The 16,868-nt window shown below is 41.6% G+C and overlaps 1 protein-coding gene across 5 annotated transcripts in view; it reads left to right on the top strand.

The window, feature by feature from the left end:
• The first annotated feature begins 9,912 nt into the window (after window positions 1-9,912).
• mib1 (MIB E3 ubiquitin protein ligase 1) overlaps window positions 9,913-16,868 on the top strand; it is a 74,178-nt gene continuing 67,222 nt past the window's right edge. For 2 of the 5 annotated variants that reach the window (XM_084120235.1, XM_084120231.1), the window contains exons 1-2: window positions 9,916-11,218; window positions 12,267-12,438. In XM_084120235.1, the coding sequence (XP_083976361.1) occupies window positions 10,990-11,218; window positions 12,267-12,438 (401 nt within the window). In that variant the 5' untranslated portion in view covers window positions 9,916-10,989. Of the gene's footprint in view, window positions 11,219-12,266; window positions 12,439-16,868 lie in introns of all 5 variants that reach the window. The other 3 variants (XM_084120234.1, XM_084120232.1, XM_084120233.1) reach the window with 2 other exon arrangements.

Below are 16,868 nucleotides of genomic sequence, written 5' to 3'. Positions count from 1 at the left end.
TGACGGAATCTAAAACAAAAATCCAGAAAATCACATTGTATGATTTTTAAGTAATTAATTTGCATTTTATTGCATGACATAAGTATTTGATACATCAGAAAAGCAGAACTTAATATTTGGTACAGAAACCTTTGTTTGCAATTACAGAGATCATACGTTTCCTGTAGTTCTTGACCAGGTTTGCACACACTGCAGCAGGGATTTTGGCCCACTCCTCCATACAGACCTTCTCCAGATCCTTCAGGTTTCGGGGCTGTCGCTGGACAATATGGACTTTCAGCTCCCTCCAAAGATTTTCTTTTGGGTTCAGGTCTGGAGACTGGCTAGGCCACTCCAGGACCTTGATATGCTTCTTACAGAGCCACTCCTTAGTTGCCCTGGCTGTGTGTTCTGGGTCGTTGTAATGCTGGAAGACCCAGCCACGACCCATCTTCAATGCTCTTACTGAGGGAAGGAGGTTGTTGGCCAAGACCTCGTGATACATGGCCCCATCCATCCTCCCCTCAATACGGTGCAGTCGTCCTGTCCCCTTTGCAGAAAAGCATCCCCAAAGAATTATGTTTCCACCTCCATGCTTCATGGTTGGGATGGTGTTCTTGGGGTTGTACTCATCCTTCTTCTTCCTCCAAACACGGCGAGTGGAGTTTAGACCAAAAAGCTGTATTTCTGTCTCATCAGACCACATGACCTTCTCCCATTCCTCCTCTGGATCATCCAGATGGTCATTGGCAAACTTCAGACGGGCCTGGACATGCGCTGGCTTGAGCAGGGGGACCTTGTGTACGCTGCAGGATTTTAATCCATGACGGCGTAATGTGTTACTAATGGTTTTCTTTGAGACTGTAGTCACAGCTCTCTTCAGGTCATTGACCAGGTCCTGCCGTGTAGTTCTGGGCTGATCCCTCACCTTCCTCATGATCATTGATGCCCCACGAGGTGAGATCTTGCATGGTGCCCCAGACCGAGGGAGATTGACCGTCATCTTGAACTTCTTCCATTTTCTAATAATTGCGCCAACAGTTGTTGCCTTCTCACCAAGCTGCTTGCCTATTGTCCTGTAGCCCATCCCAGCCTTGTGCAGGTCTACAATTTTATCCCTGATGTCCTTACACAGCTCTCAGGTCTTGGCCATTGTGGAGAGGTTGGAGTCTGTTTGATTGAGTGTGTGGACAGTGGTCTTTTATACAGGTAACGAGTTCAAACAGGTGCAGTTAATACAGGAGTGGAGAACAGGAGGGCTTCTTAAAGAAAAACTAATAGGTCTGAGAGAGCCGGAATTCTTACTGGTTGGTAGGTGATCAAATACTTATGTCATGCAATAAAATGCAAATTAATTATTTAAAAATACAATGTGATTTTCTTGATTTTTTGTTTTAGATTCCGTCACTCACAGTTAAAGAGTACCTATGATAAAAATTACAGACCTCTACATGCTTTGTAAGTGTGAAAACCTGCAAAATTGGCAGTGTATCAAATACTTGTTCTCCCCACTGTATATAACATGTAGGTGTGCAATGGTGATTTTTAATTGATTATTATTTTTAAAATGGATTTGCATTGTGCAAAATTATCACAAATTAGTGTTGATGCTACGTAGCCTAATCCTTTTCTATTGATATATAGCCTATGTTTCCTCATTTATAGTTAGAGCAATGATGCGTACATGAGTTCCATCAACGCCTCCAACAACTCCATGGAAGCTTGCAAACCACATAAAAGTAGCATGCTTTTGGTTTGAAGATCAGTTGGAAAGTCAATAAACTGCCATTCAGTGGTGGCCAAAAGTGTTGGAAAATTGACATCTTCACCCTTTATCCAAATATTATTAACAATATGTTAAAGATTTTGTAAGCACATTTTGTAGTTGTGCTTTAAATCAGTTGTTTTAATTGTGATAACACAATGAAACATATCAAATCACACAAAGAAATTATGAACACATGCAAAAACAAGAGAGAGCCAGTGAAATATTAATAACTGATTATGTTGTTGCCAATGTAATCTTTTCCCTGAGCTTTTTTTTGTTTTTCTAAAACCTGTAGCTGTAGTTTGCCTTTTTTGCCAAATAATTTTTAATAATGAATTTTAAAGAATTTTGACATACTTAAGACAAAAATTGGTTACACTTTATTTTAAGGTGTCATTGTTACAGTGTAATTATACAGTACATGTAAGTACTGAGTAATATTAATTAACAACATGTACTTACTATAGGGTTAGGGTAGGATTAGGATTTGGGTTTAGGGTTAGTTTCATATAATTATGCATATTTTACTGTTATTACTATGGTAAGTAAATGTAACATATGTAACAAGGGCACTGTAAAATAAAGTGTTAGCCAGAAAATTTACTTTATACTTTAAACTTTATACTGTCACGGTTCATGAATTCACTGTTTCCTTCGTCTCATGTCTTTGTTGTTATACGTGTGTGGGTGTGTGAGTAGGGGGCGTGACCAGCCCATCAGCACTAATCAGCTATCAGCTGGTCTCACTCTCAGACACCAGCTGCAGCTCATCCACCATACCTATTTATACTCACCGTTTTGTCCTCTCCTTTGTCAGATCGTTGTTTGGTGTTTTCGTGTGTGTTGTTCCTGATCCCGGTTGGCGTCCAGTTCGTGAGTCTCGTTCCTGTTCCTGTCTTGTCTTCGGCTCCGTGTTCTGGATTATCCACCGTCATCATCATCATCACTTCATCTCTTCTTACCATTCCATCTGCACCGTGTTGGCCATCGAGGTCCCTGTGCCACACCCCGTGTTCGTGTCTGCATCAAATCTACAATTGTCAATAAAGAAGAGTTTTACTTGCAATTGCTTCCTTGCCATTATTATCATGACATAACGATCTGACCGTTCTATGGAAGCAGCGAGCGAATCGTCAGCGTCTCTTCAAGCTTTCGACAACAACAGCATTCAGAGGATGGATTCCTGTGAGAAGAACATCAACGACACGGGGAGAGCGGTTCAAGCTCTAGTGGCACAGGTGTCCGAGCTCACCCAGCAGGTACAACTTTTGCGAGCTCCCACTGCGCCGCCCACACCGCCTGTTCCCCCCACACCACCAGCGAATCCTTCCCAAGCAGAGCCGCGACTACCAGTGCCGGAATTGTACTCAGGTGAGCCCAGTTTCTGCAGGGCATTCCTCACTCGATGTTCCATGCATTTTGCACTGCAACCCAGAACCTTCAATACGAAACAGTCCAAGGTTGCATTTGTTCTAACGCTGCTATCAGGGAAGGCGGCGCTATGGGGGACGGCGGTGTGGGAGAACCAGGACCCATGCTGTGCCTCGTTCCAGACACTCGCCGCTGAAATGAAGCAAGCATTTGATCGAGCGGTTGCCGGGAGAGAAGCGGCAAGAATTCTTGCCGATCTGCGTCAAGGAGAAAGATCAGTATCAGATTTCTCCATCGAATTTCGGACATTAGTGGCGGAGTGTCAATGGAACGAGGAGGCGCAGTGGGACATGTTCCTGCATGGGCTGGCTGACCGCATCCAGAGAGAAATCTACACCCTGGATCTGCCCACATCCCTCAATGGGCTCATTGAACTGGCTTTAAGAGTCGACGCACGTTTGACCAGAGTCGAGAGACGGGTTCTGCCCAGTCAGTTGTCCGGGGGAGCTGAGAATCAGCGTTTCAGCGGAGCGGATGCGGTCAGCCCCACTTACGATCACGATCATGTCTTTACTGTGGTGGGACCGGTCACCACGCATACAGCTGCCCGGTAAAAGGCCAAGCCCGATAGTAACTATGAGGCTACTATCGGGTGGGATCTCCGCCGAAAAGACCTCATCAACATCTACGCTCCTCCCGGTAAGACTTAGATGGTCAACACACACCCACGACTGTCGTGCACTGTTGGACTCCGGGGCTGAAGGTAATTTTATGGACTATTCATTTGCACTCAAGTTTCATGTTCCCATCAAACCCCTCACACACAAGATCTCGGTTTGTGCACTCAACGGTCAAGATCTTCCCAACATCGAATTCACCACTGAAACCATCACTCTCGTCACGTCTGGCAATTACACTGAAAGACTTTCATTTTACATCATGGACTCCTTGCACCCATCGTTCTCGGTCACCCTTGGCTCATACAACACAACCCCCGTGTGGACTGGCAGCAATGTGCTGTTGTGTCATGGAGCAGTCAGTGTCATGAGTCTTGTCTTGTGTCTGCCTGTCCGTCTGTTTCTGTTCCTATGTTTCAGGAGGAGACAGTGGATTTGTCTAACGTGCCCGCAGAGTACCTCGACCTGAAGTAAGTTCAGTAAGTCTCGTGCTGCTTCTCTTCCTCCGCATCGTCCCTATGACTGTGCCATAGATTTACTGCCAGGTAAGTCTCCGCCTAAGGGCAAGTTATATTCGCTTTCTGTTCCAGAAAGGAAGGCTATGGAGAAATATATTTCTGATTCTCTAGCAGCGGGGTTCATCCGCCCTTCCTCTTCTCCAGCGGGGGTGGGGTTCTTTTTTGTGGGGAAGAAGGACGGGTCTCTGCGACCTTGTATTGATTACCGAGGGTTGAACAGCATCACGGTAAAGAATACTTATCCTTTGCCGTTGATGTCTTCAGCTTTCGAGAGGTTGCAGGGAGCGTCTGTCTTCACAAAATTGGATTTACGTAATGCTTATCATTTGGTCCGCATCAGGAAGGGGGATGAGTGGAAGACCGCTTTTAATACCCCCAGGGGTCACTTTGAATATTCGGTAATGCCGTTCGGATTATCGAACTCCCCAGTGGTCTTCCAGGCACTCGTCAATGATGTGCTGCGAGATATGGTCGATCAGTTCATATATGTCTACCTGGATGACATATTGATTTTTTCCTCTTCTCTCCAGGAACATGTGCAGCACGTCCGACGAGTGCTTCAGAGGCTGCTAGACAATGGGCTTTTTGTCAAGGCGGAGAAATGCGCTTTTCATGCACAGTCTGTTCCTTTCCTAGGGTACATCGTTTCGTCTGAGGGAATACGTATGGATCCTGACAAGGTTAAGGCTGTGGTGGAGTGGCCAAGTCCAGATTCCCGTAAGGCCCTACAGAGGTTTCTGGGGTTCGCCAACTTCTACCGGCGTTTCATTCGCAATTTCAGCCGCACCTCTGACCGCCTTGACCTCCCCCCTGCGTACAGGAGAATTCATCCTGTGTTCCATGTGTCCAAAGTCAAGCCCGTGTTTTATTCTCGCATTAATCCGCCAGCCCCGGTTCCCCCACCGCCGCGACTCGTAGATGGGGAACCATCATATTCGGTAAATCGTATTCTGGACTCAAGACGGAGGGGACGCGGATTCCAGTACTTGGTGGACTGGGAAGGTTACGGTCCGGAGGAGAGAAGTTGGGTACCTGCTAGGGACATCCTGGATCACTCCCTTATCGATGATTACAATCGCCAGGTAAGGGAGTCTGGGAACGCCAGGAGGTGTTCCTAGGAGGGGGGGTACTGTCACGGTTCATGAATTCACTGTTTCCTTCTTGTCTCGTGTCTTTGTTGTTATACGTGTGTGGGTGCGTGAGTAGGGGGGCGTGACCAGCCCATCAGCACTAATCAGCGATCAGCTGGTCTCACTCTCAGACATCAGCTGCAGCTCATCCACCTTACCTATTTATACTCACCGTTTTGTCCTCTCCTTTGTAAGATCGTTGTTTGGTGTTTTCGTGTGTGTTGTTCCTGATCCCGGTTGGCGTCCAGTTCGTGAGTCTCGTTCCTGTTCCTGTCTTGTCTTCGGCTCCGTGTTCTGGATTATCCACCGTCATCATCATCATCACTTCATCTCTTCTTACCATTCCATCTGCACCCTGTTGGCCATCGAGGTCCCTGTGCCACACCCCGTGTTCGTGTCTGCATCTAATCTACAATTGTCAATAAAGAAGAGTTTTACTTGCAATTGCTTCCTTGCCATTATTATCATGACATATACATACGGCCCCAGGTCTGAAAACCATATCTGAGTGGGCCAGAACAGGGCCTAGATGTCCCACTTCGTCCGCTGGTACTCTGAGCAGAACCGCTGTAAGTAATCAAATCGGTGGGAAGGCATAAAGTCTGGTCCTGGGCCACTCCTGAGGCAGAGCATCTATTCCCAGAGGCAACGAAGGAGAAAGGAAGAACCAGAGCGGGCAGTGCGTAGTCATTCTTGAAGCAAACAAATCCACCTCGGCTCAGCCAAGCCTCTGCCATATGAGGCTCACTACTTGAGGGTGCAGCCTCCACTCCACTCCGGGTTCCAAGCCCTGCCTCGGATGTAGGTCCGCTCCCAGGTTCAGATGCCTTTGAATGTGAACCGCTATGACTGACCGAAACTTGGTCTGCGCCCAAAGAAGGACATGCTTCGCCAGCCTGTACAGGGGACGAGAACGTAGCCCTCCTTGGCGATTCAGGTACGAGACCACAGTCATGTTGTCCGTCCTAACCTATATGTGATAACCCTTCAGATAGGATAAGAATCGTTTGAGTGCCAGAAACACTGCCAGTATCTCCAAACGATTTATGTGTCAACCACGATGCACCTCTTTCCAGACTCCAAAAATCAGTTTGCGACAACATGCCCCCAGCTGGACTCCTCTGCGAAGGAGCGGGATTGCTCCTTGATAAGCTTTTTTATATATATATATGATGATAAGCTTTGTCCTCGAAAACAAACCTGAGGAACTTCCTGCGTCTCTTGACAATCTGGATGTGGAAGTACGCATCCTTTAGATTGATGATCACAAACCAATCTCCGGTTTGGATATGAGACAAAATGGACTTTAACGTCAGCATTTTGAATCTTCTCACTCTGAGCACACGGTTTATGTGATGTAAGTTCAAAATCAGACGCAAACCACCATCCTTTTTGGGCACAACAAAATAACGGCTGTAAAAGCTGGACTCCATCTGAGTGGGGAGTATTTCTTTCATAGCCCCTTTCTCTAAGAGTGACAAAATCTCCTGACTCAAAGCCGAGACCTCCCAAGGACGCACCGTTGTGGGAAGGATCCCGCCGAAAGGAGGTGGGCCTTTCCTGAATTGGATGGTGTAGCCGTAACACCCATTGTGAGATCTCAGGCAGGTGCTACCAAGAGGCCCAGTACTCTGCTAGGGGCGTTAACCGTTCTATTTTTGGAACCTGCCGAACTGCCGCTGCCAGTACATTCACTGATTCCAGAAAGCCTCTGGCATCTGTAGAAACAGGAAGCACATGTGGAGTGACCACGGCTGAACTTTTTGTTATAAACGGGTTCTCCTGTATAAGGCCCCGAGGCACATAAGTGGTGGGAACCTCTGAAACATGAAACTGTCCCATCGCCCGATTGGGCTGACTGACCACGTCGAACGTGACCCAAGGGCTTTTCCCTGAAATCCGAAACCTGGAATGCGCGGAATGTCTGAGGGCTCGGCCTAAAACTGCCTGAAACGCAATCTGCGGCGGGACAGTTAAGACCGGAACCAGGAGGCCACAATGAGAGATGAATATGCTTGAGTGGTTTGCCAGTCAGTGTGCTTGGTAGCTCTAAGCGCCAAGTCAGTAGCCCATCTGAGCTCCTTAACAGCCTCTGGAGTCAGGCCCTCTCCTTCATCCAGCTCTTGAACCAAGTCTGCTTAATTAGCTTGGAGCACAGCCATAGAATGAAGACTGGCAGTGCCTCTCCAGCGGCCATGTAAGATTTTCTAACCCAAGTGGAAGTAATCCTACATGGTTTGGATGACAGCAGGGGCTGTAAATTCCAAGTTGGAGCCGAAGTTGGCGCGAGATGGGCCGCAACTTTGAACGGCATCGCCCCCGTAGCCGTGCTCCGCCATATTGGAAACAGCGTCGTAATCAGCGGCAGCGGGATTAGTAATGCGCGCTGAAAAGGGCAGCTTCCAAGACTTTGAAACCTCCGGGTGGAGGTCTTGGAAGAAGGAGAGAGGATTACGGGGCTGGGCTGGGCTGCGGCTGGTCAGAAATTGGTCGTCCAGCTTTGACTGGATCTGATTTTGAGCTCTGTCCCATTCTAGCCGCAGCTTGTCTACAGTGCGAGTAACAATGACTAATAGCTCACTGTATGACGGGGAAGTGCGTTTCTCCTGTCTGCTTGGAGAGGGGAACTGCACAAATCGCCCTCTGAAATGTCCAATGAAATCCGTGCTTGCAAAGTCTGTGCTTGAAATCTGTTCAGCACAATTGTCAGGGTTTTAATCGGGCTCGAAATGGTTTGAAATTGACACCATCTGAGTAGAGCTCGCGGTTATGAAGGGGTGGGACATTTCCTGAACATGCACCAAATGCTGCCAATCACAACACACTGAGCCAGCTAGCCAGTCACAGCACATTTAGTATTTCGGAAGGAGGCGCTTCATCGAAAACTTTTGCGTTCAACCAGACTGGGGAGAGAGGAGCTGTAATAATGTAAAATATGTGACTTTTTTTTTGTTTTTTTGTGTGTTTTTTTTGCAATCAAGCATGAAAACATATTCTAGTACACCCCAAAAACAAAATCAAGACTTTGTAAAAGGGCATAATAGGACCCCTTTAAACCTGTTAAATGAAAATAGAAGTGGGATCACAACATTCATTGGTTCAGTATAGTAAAACTTGTAATACTTACTGTTCTCTCTTAATGTGTTCCCTGACAAGTCAAGGAAGATCTTAAAAGTTAAAAAAGACCATAAAGTATTTAGAACAAGGATACTTTTCATGAATATTGAATCTAATTTTTCATTTTCTATTTTTTTTTTCAATTGTTTGTTTGAATATATAAAGGCAGCTCTCTACAAGAAATTAAACTGCTGGTTGTCTGTTAACTTTCTCACAACTTGCTCCCTCTACAGGCTACAAGTGGAATATTTTAACAGTGTGCTAGAACCATAGGGCTTGAATGTGTGAAGCAAATATCTAATGAGCAAGTAAAAAAAAAAGAAAATATATATATATAAAAAAAAAAAAAATTTCAATAAAATAATAATAATGTGGGTGTGAGTTCTACTTTAACAATTAACAGAAATCAAACCTATCAAAAAACAGGATTCTAATGGGTTTAAAAAAAAAAAAAAAACACTTCTTAAAAGTGGAATGGTTTCTGTAAATCCAGTATTCAAAAAGCTGTTTGGGTCTTAGTTTTCAGTGATAGTCACATGACTAGTGGCTGGTCTGTCTGTGCAATTGCATAAACCCGAACGTATATAAGCAGTAGGCTTTCTTTTTAAAAGTTATTCAGAATTCTCTGCTTTTATTGTTAATTTTATATCTTTCAAATTATATTTTTACTCCTTATGCATCTGTTGTGATTTTATGAATATTCTAATTAATTTTCTATGTAAAGCACTTTGCTTTCATTGTGTATGAAATGTGCTTTATAAATAAACTTGCCTTGTCTAAATTAATAATTTATTGCCATTGTGTGAATAATATGTAATCATGTAATCAGTCAAAAGTAGTCTGATTGCAAGTATTTTAAAATGTAATGTAATATAATTACACTTAATTTTTGGAATCTGATTATGCAATCCAGATTACAATAGTTATGATTGTTAAATTTGTCTTAATATGAAATATATACACATAATATATATATATATATATGTGGTCTTAAATTAAGAAATGCATGCCTGAGCTACAAGCAATCAGAATAAGCAATCAAAACTGACTTTGATTTTATATTTGACCCTGAAGTTACATGATCCAGCATCTAGGATTTAGGTTTTAATAATAACACCAAAAAAAAAATATTTCCATACAGAACGTTTTATGATATATTGTGATGTGACATAAATTGTTTAAATACACTACTGCAATATAATAATGATGCTTGATAGTGACACACACTGAAAGTGAAAGAATGGGACAGAGCCCACAAATTCTTTTGTGTCTGGGCTCTGCTCACTTTAAATCCTGACGTGACGTCATTTTACGCCACGGGAACTGCTTGGATCCCAAACAGTCCCACCTCCACTGGCTCGAGCTCTGAATCTGATTGACAATAATGGCGACGCGATCGTCTTGAGTTGCACCTCAATGAAACATCTCTCAAGAGCGCATTTCACCAATCCTTTGTCATTACCTGGACTTAAAGATCGCTTTTAAGGATATCTTGCAGAAATCATCTCCGGATCATTTTCGATCAGGAAATATTAAGTTCTGCTGCTGGTGTAATTTTTTGGGAAAGCACTAACAAAGGTCTCTTCATCCGTGGCGATGTGTCTGCTGTTTACAGACCCGTGCGTGCATTTGTTTCGGGCATGAAGAAATGCGATTACTTCACCTACAGCCATTCATTTAGCAATCCTGTTTCCATTTAAAACCAGGAAGCTTTGGTGAAAGTGGATTAGCTGCACTGGAAGCTCTTCTGCCGTTTGCAGACGCTTTTCACGGACAGCGGCTCGCGCAGACCTTCGGGATCGCGTCACGCGAAGTTGGACCATCTGTTGAACGTTTGCGAACGCACGGCAAAGTTCGCAAAACAATTTAGTACATTACACGATAAAACAACGATTATTTTTTTCTAAACCGAAAGTTTTTGTTGCGTTTTTGCTAACGTCAAGTAACCGCTCACAACTTTAGGAATGTTAGCTATAGCTGGTTAGCCCGGACTAGCTAACTGGCCTTTGCTAAAAAAAAAAAAAAACAATAAAAAAAAAAAACGGGGCGTTAGAGACTGAAATTGACCGTTTTGCCAACATTTTCCACAACATTGCTGTCAGTATAATTGGGAATTACTAAGTAAATTTGCAAACAACTTAGAGGTTACATTTATATGTCGCCTATGTAACTAGTAGTTAGTCAGTGAATAGTTCACTGTATAACTGTTTAGTCAGTTTATCAATAGATAGACATTAATTTTTATGAATTAAGCAAACAAGGGTAGCAGCTATCCCTTTTCTTGTCCATACCGCTAAATTGTCCTCTTTCACTGGCCATTGACTCATATGTAAGACGGGACGAATTAGTTCATTTATAACCATATTTTCTGAGCTGGCTTAACGGCTAGTCATAATTAAGTTCCATATTATCGTAACGTCTGCTCGTAAATGACCACCGGTAGGAATAACCGAGTCATGATGGAAGGAGTGGGGGCTCGAGTTATCCGCGGTCCTGACTGGAAGTGGGGTAAACAGGACGGGGGAGAGGGGCACGTCGGCACCGTCAGGAGTTTTGAGAGTCCGGAGGAGGTGGTGGTGGTTTGGGACAACGGCACCGCCGCCAATTACCGCTGCTCCGGAGCCTATGATGTGAGGATATTGGACAGTGCGCCCACAGGTGAGTGAGACTGCGTACCCTAGTCTAGGACTGATCCGGTCAGGTGCGTCTGTCACGTGACATAAACAACCACATTGATTTGAACGTTAAACACAAACGTGCAAAATAGCTAACGATTGATGTCTTAACAAATGGTTTTAGGTTACTTTTGACCTGGTTCGTTCATCACATATATTTGAATAGGATTATTTTGTACCGTATTTATATAAAAAACGACTAGAAAATATGTTCTTTATACAGTTTCTTTATTTATTTTAACGTGTTCTTGTGACACGTTACAGGCTACTTGTATTAATAATAACCATAAATTAGGCATGATTACATGCAACTAACCCTAAACCAAACCCTAACCCTATAGTAAGTACATGTACCTAATATTACTCTGTACTTAAATGTATATTTACACTCTAAGAATAAAGGGTTACACTTTATTTTAAGGTGTCATTGTTACAGTGTAATTATATATTTGAGTACTGAGTAATATTAATTACATGTACTTACTATAGGGTTAGGGTAGGATTAGGGTTTGGTTGAGGGTTAGTTGCAATGTAATTATGCATCATTTACTGTTATTACTATGGTAAGTACAATGTAACATATGTAACAAGGACACTGTAAAATAAAGTGTTACCAAATACAGTGTAACCAAAAATAGAATTTATATAAAAATATTAAGAAAGAAAATACATTCCATTCTGTATCAACAACATGAATGACGTGCATTAAACTGGGTTTTTTTAAGGAACTGCAGGGGATTTGTGATGAAAAGCTAATAATTACTTACAAAATTATATTTTATTTGTATACCTGCATGTCAAGTGACCATTAACAACATCTGAGAATCAATAAGTTATGAATAATTTACTGTCATTGTGTGAATATGTAATCATTGAATTAATAATGTAATTGTAATCTGATGAGTATTTTAAAAAGTAATATAGGACAGTCTGACTACAAGTAATTTTTTGAATCGGAGTATGTAATCCAGATTACAAATGCAGGTGAAAGTCAACTCCCTTGTCATATGCGTGTAATTGCGATGTTACAGGAATCAAGCACGACGGCACCATGTGTGACACCTGTCGGCAGCAGCCCATCATCGGGATCCGGTGGAAATGCGCAGAGTGCACCAACTATGACCTCTGCACCACCTGTTACCATGGTGACAAACACCATCTGCGCCACAGGTTCTACCGCATCACCACCCCGGGTAGTGAGAGGTGAGTGTGGCTTTCCTCCCTGTGGTCTTCACTCATTGACATTATTCCCTCTGTGGATGAGGGAGCTTCTCTGGACAGTTTCAGACCCAGCATGCAACATTTTCTTCAGTTATGGGCTGTGTTGCGCAGCGACAGGTACGACAGGATTTCAGTGGGACTACCAACTTTTAATTGGTGGCGCAGACCAGTTTGCATCATTGGTCGGAGTGTGTGTCAACAATCTAAATGCAAGCTACCTTAGGTCTCAGTTGGATAGTGCATGACGTTAAAGCCGGCCCACTGGTCTTGATTTAGTTGGTTTTGACATGAGGGACATTGCACTGTCATGTCTACCTGCGCCCAGTTGTAATAAAAGTCTCTGGAGAAGAATAATCCAGATTTGGAAATCACAAGTTTTGCCATCCAGGATCAGCTAACGCATCTTGCTTTTGCGCATTTTTATTAAGCAACATTAGATAGCATCACCCTGGTCCAGATACATACATGTATCATTTTATGGGGACAACATTGTTTTTCTTTCTTTACTGTGCTGAAAGGCTTCATAGATGGCCTACTTTATCTACAGTACATTATCACTGTCACAGTTAAACAAATCAAGTGAAAATGCAAATGTTGTATATTTCACCAATTTTAAAGTTTTATTACATTTTGTTCCCAATGTCCATCCTGAATCAATGATGGTATCCCTAATATCCTCCCAAAAAGTTTTGAACGACACACACTGAAGTGTTTGACCATGAAAATAAATAGCCTCAGCTGTTGCACTTGCAGCTGACTTTGCATTAAAATCTCTACTACCTACCTACTGAAGGTTGTTTGATCAAGACTTGATTTTGTGGTCCAATCCAATTTCAGAATCCCTGTTTTCTTTTGAAATCTCTACATTTTCTAGATTTGATCCAATTGGATAACCGAACTCCAGTCAAACGTCATTTGAACAACCGATCCCTGGTGTCTTCCATGCTTGTTTGGTCAATTTTTAGCAAGTTTCCTCTTGCTCCAGCCGATTGAATTTTCATGTTATGACATGAAATGCTTTTCCTTTGACATTCACTGCAGTTTTTGTGTGATACAAAAGTTAGCCTACTCTATATTAACTACTTGTCAGCTGGTGTATAAAAGCAATTTAATTCACATCTAACCTAATGACAGGTAAATTACTAGCCAATCAAATTGCTTCACGGATCATTCTTGTTGTTATCCACCATTTTGTTTGTCTGCGACACCTCATTTTTTTGGCAAATTCCCAACATTATGGTAAAAAAAACTTGCTGTTATGGTGCATGTAACTGGGATACGAGGTATCCAGAGAGGCTAGTGAATGAAGTTTGGTTTGTCACGTTTCCAAATTCAACCGGTAAGCTGGAAAAAATGCAAAAGTTGGATCAGACTGCGTTAGTAGACCGTATGAACAAGTAAACTTTATGTAACTATATATTATATATATATATATTATAATATATATATATATTAAGACCTACTGTACTGCACGGATCTATTAAAATGTTACACATCAGATCAGATGTTTTTCTTTAACAGTTAACCAAACATTCACTTAAGACATAACAGATAAACGCCCCTTTCACACATACAGTCTGTACTGGTAAATTACCGGTAACAGATCATGTGTGAACAGGACCTTTTCAAATATACCGGCAAATTTGTTCCGGCAATTTACCAGTAAGGGTAGTTGTAACATTACCAGTAAATTACCAGTATATACCAGTATATGTATATACCACTTTAGGGTAACACTTTATTTTACAGTGTCCTTGTTGGATATGTACTTACCTTAGTAATAACAGTAAATTATGCATAATTACATGCAACTAACCCTCAACCAAATCCTAATCCTACCCTAACCCTATAGTAAGTAGTACATGTAGTTGCTTAATATTACTCAGTACTTAAATATATAATTACACTGTAACAATGACACCTTAAAATAAAGTGTTTACAAATGTCTTCAAATTGGAGTGATACCGAAACTAAAGCTCTTCTCCTCGTCTGGGCGGATGAAGAGATTTGTCAATTTAGAGGAACAGTTAGCGATATACTGTCACGTATGGTAAAATAACTAGCCTTCTTCAAGAGCAAGGCATAAACAGGAGCAAAAGTCAAGCGATGAGCAAGTCAAAAACACTTAGGCTAAAATTTCTGAAAGTACACAACTTTTTTTTTAGCCACAGGTGACACAGCATATCCTTTTCCATTGTTTTTGTTTTGGTTCTTCTAGACTTTGCCTGCAATGGCGGTACTTTTCTTCTTCTATCCTTCCAAGGGAATGTCCTATCCAGTAAATGACACGACTCAGTGCTGCCCTCTGATGATTTGTAGAGTACAGAAAAGCAGTCGTGCTGCGCATGTGTCGAACTCGTCCATTCACGCTCATCCGCGGCTGAGTCTCCTATAGTTTAAAACCTGTGTGGACACGACTGTGCACAAGGCGAAGCGTAACGCTGAAAATGAAGTATACGCGGGCCTTTATTTACAGGCTGCCAGGAATAGCCTAGTTTTTTTTTGCGCATTGAATCTAGAAATTTGAGCTGCTGTTTTGTTCCTAGAGTTCCCATCTATTCCTTTTGAATGGCTTGAGTAACGTCTCTTTCAGTGTCTCCATATGGTAAGGCTATTAAGAAGTCTAGCAGTTGTTTAGACGTCTCTCGTGTCGGCCGTCCATAACTGCCCTCAACATGAGCTCAAAGAAACAATAGGTCAGCTCAACAGCTGGTCTCCTTTCAACTAAGTGTGCCTCTATTCCCCTCGTGAGAATGGCTAAGTACAACACACAAAGACAGTAGTGAAGCCAGGCCTTTTTGCAGGGAGTTTCCCTTGGCAGCTGCTCTCTCATGCTGTGGTTTCCAGCTGCTTTAAAGATGCAGATGATCTTAAAGGGATAGTTCACCCCAAAATTAAAATATTGTCATCATTTGCTTGCCCTCAAGTTGTTCCGAGATATTTTCTTATGTTGAACAAACACAAAAGAAGGTATTTTGAAGAATGTTGATAATCAAACAGTTGATGGGAGCTTTGACTTCCATAGTAGGAAAAATAATTACTATGGAAGTCAATTGCTATGGTCAACTATCTGGTAACATTCTTCAAAATATCTTCTTTTGTGTTCAACAGAAGAAAGAAACAATATGAGGGTGAGTAGATGGCAATTTTCATTTTTGGGTGAACTATCCCTTTAATATTCCACATATACTAAAACAGTATATACACAGTAATATTTCCTGATAAAAAAACTAGGGGTGTGGTTAAAATCAGTCTCAGCCAATGGACTAAAACACACACTGTTTGACATGAAAATGCAGGACACATTTTTTTACATAATTTCAAGATTTAAAAATAAAATATAAAATAAATGTTGTTTTTTTTACTTCACTTTGTAAAAGAAATCAAAAAGATATTTTTAAAAACAACAATGGAAAAAAGAAAAAGAAAAACATTTCAATTTCATTTTCACAAGTTGAAATTTAGGGGTTAGGGTTCGGGACAGCCACCTCCCAATTGAAAGTACCCAATAAATGATGATTTTATATTAAGCTTACTGATATTTTAAATGTTATTGTGGGATTCAATAGATATGCTAATAGAAGGATCTTTGTAAACATCTAAAATGTTAATACTTAAATTCTTTTTAAATGTGTTTTTTGTTTGTGGGACAGCAGTTTGCACCAATTCTGTAGAATGGCCCATCCATATATATATATATATATATATATATATATATATATATATATATATATATATATATATATTAGGACTGTCACGATGTTAGATTTTTCACACCACGGTTATTGTGGCCAAAAGATTTCACGATAGTAGTTATCAGTCAAATTCATTTTTACTTTGTTTATATAGTTTTTCTTTTTTACCCAACAAACATAAGGATACTGATAAACACAAGGCACATGCATTTTTACTTCTTGCGTACTCAATCTATGGCAAATTTTTGTGAAGGAAGACAAGCATGTGAAGTTTATCTGGTTTTAAACTGAAGCCAAACACTGTCTGAAGGTTTCCTGAAGAACTGAAAAGCTCTTAAACCTATTGCCAATAAAGTCATGCAGATAGCAGATTTGAACAAAAAAATCAAGTGCAAATACAAATACAAAAATAAGATGAGTAAAGAAAACAGGGTTCTTAATTTTAATAATCACCCTTTATTAAATATATGAACACAGAAACCCCCTGTTAACAGTTAATGTCACGTTTCCCATTCCATGACTAGTAAAATAATAGCCGCGTCGCGTCTATGACAACTCGAGTTATCGCACACCGGACGCGCACTTTCTCAGTTTATGGCCAGCAATATCATTATGTTTAAGGACATTATGGAATTGAGATAATGTCTGTACTATGTTATGATTATACTGTACAATTAAATACAATAGTTGCTGAGTCTGTCATCTGAACACTTTACT

This window comes from Abramis brama (assembly GCF_963993115.1).
Source record: "Abramis brama genome assembly, chromosome: 7".
Classification (NCBI taxonomy): Eukaryota; Metazoa; Chordata; class Actinopteri; order Cypriniformes; family Leuciscidae; genus Abramis; species Abramis brama.
Note: the sequence above shows the minus strand (reverse complement) of the source record. Positions and strands in the feature narration are given on the sequence as shown.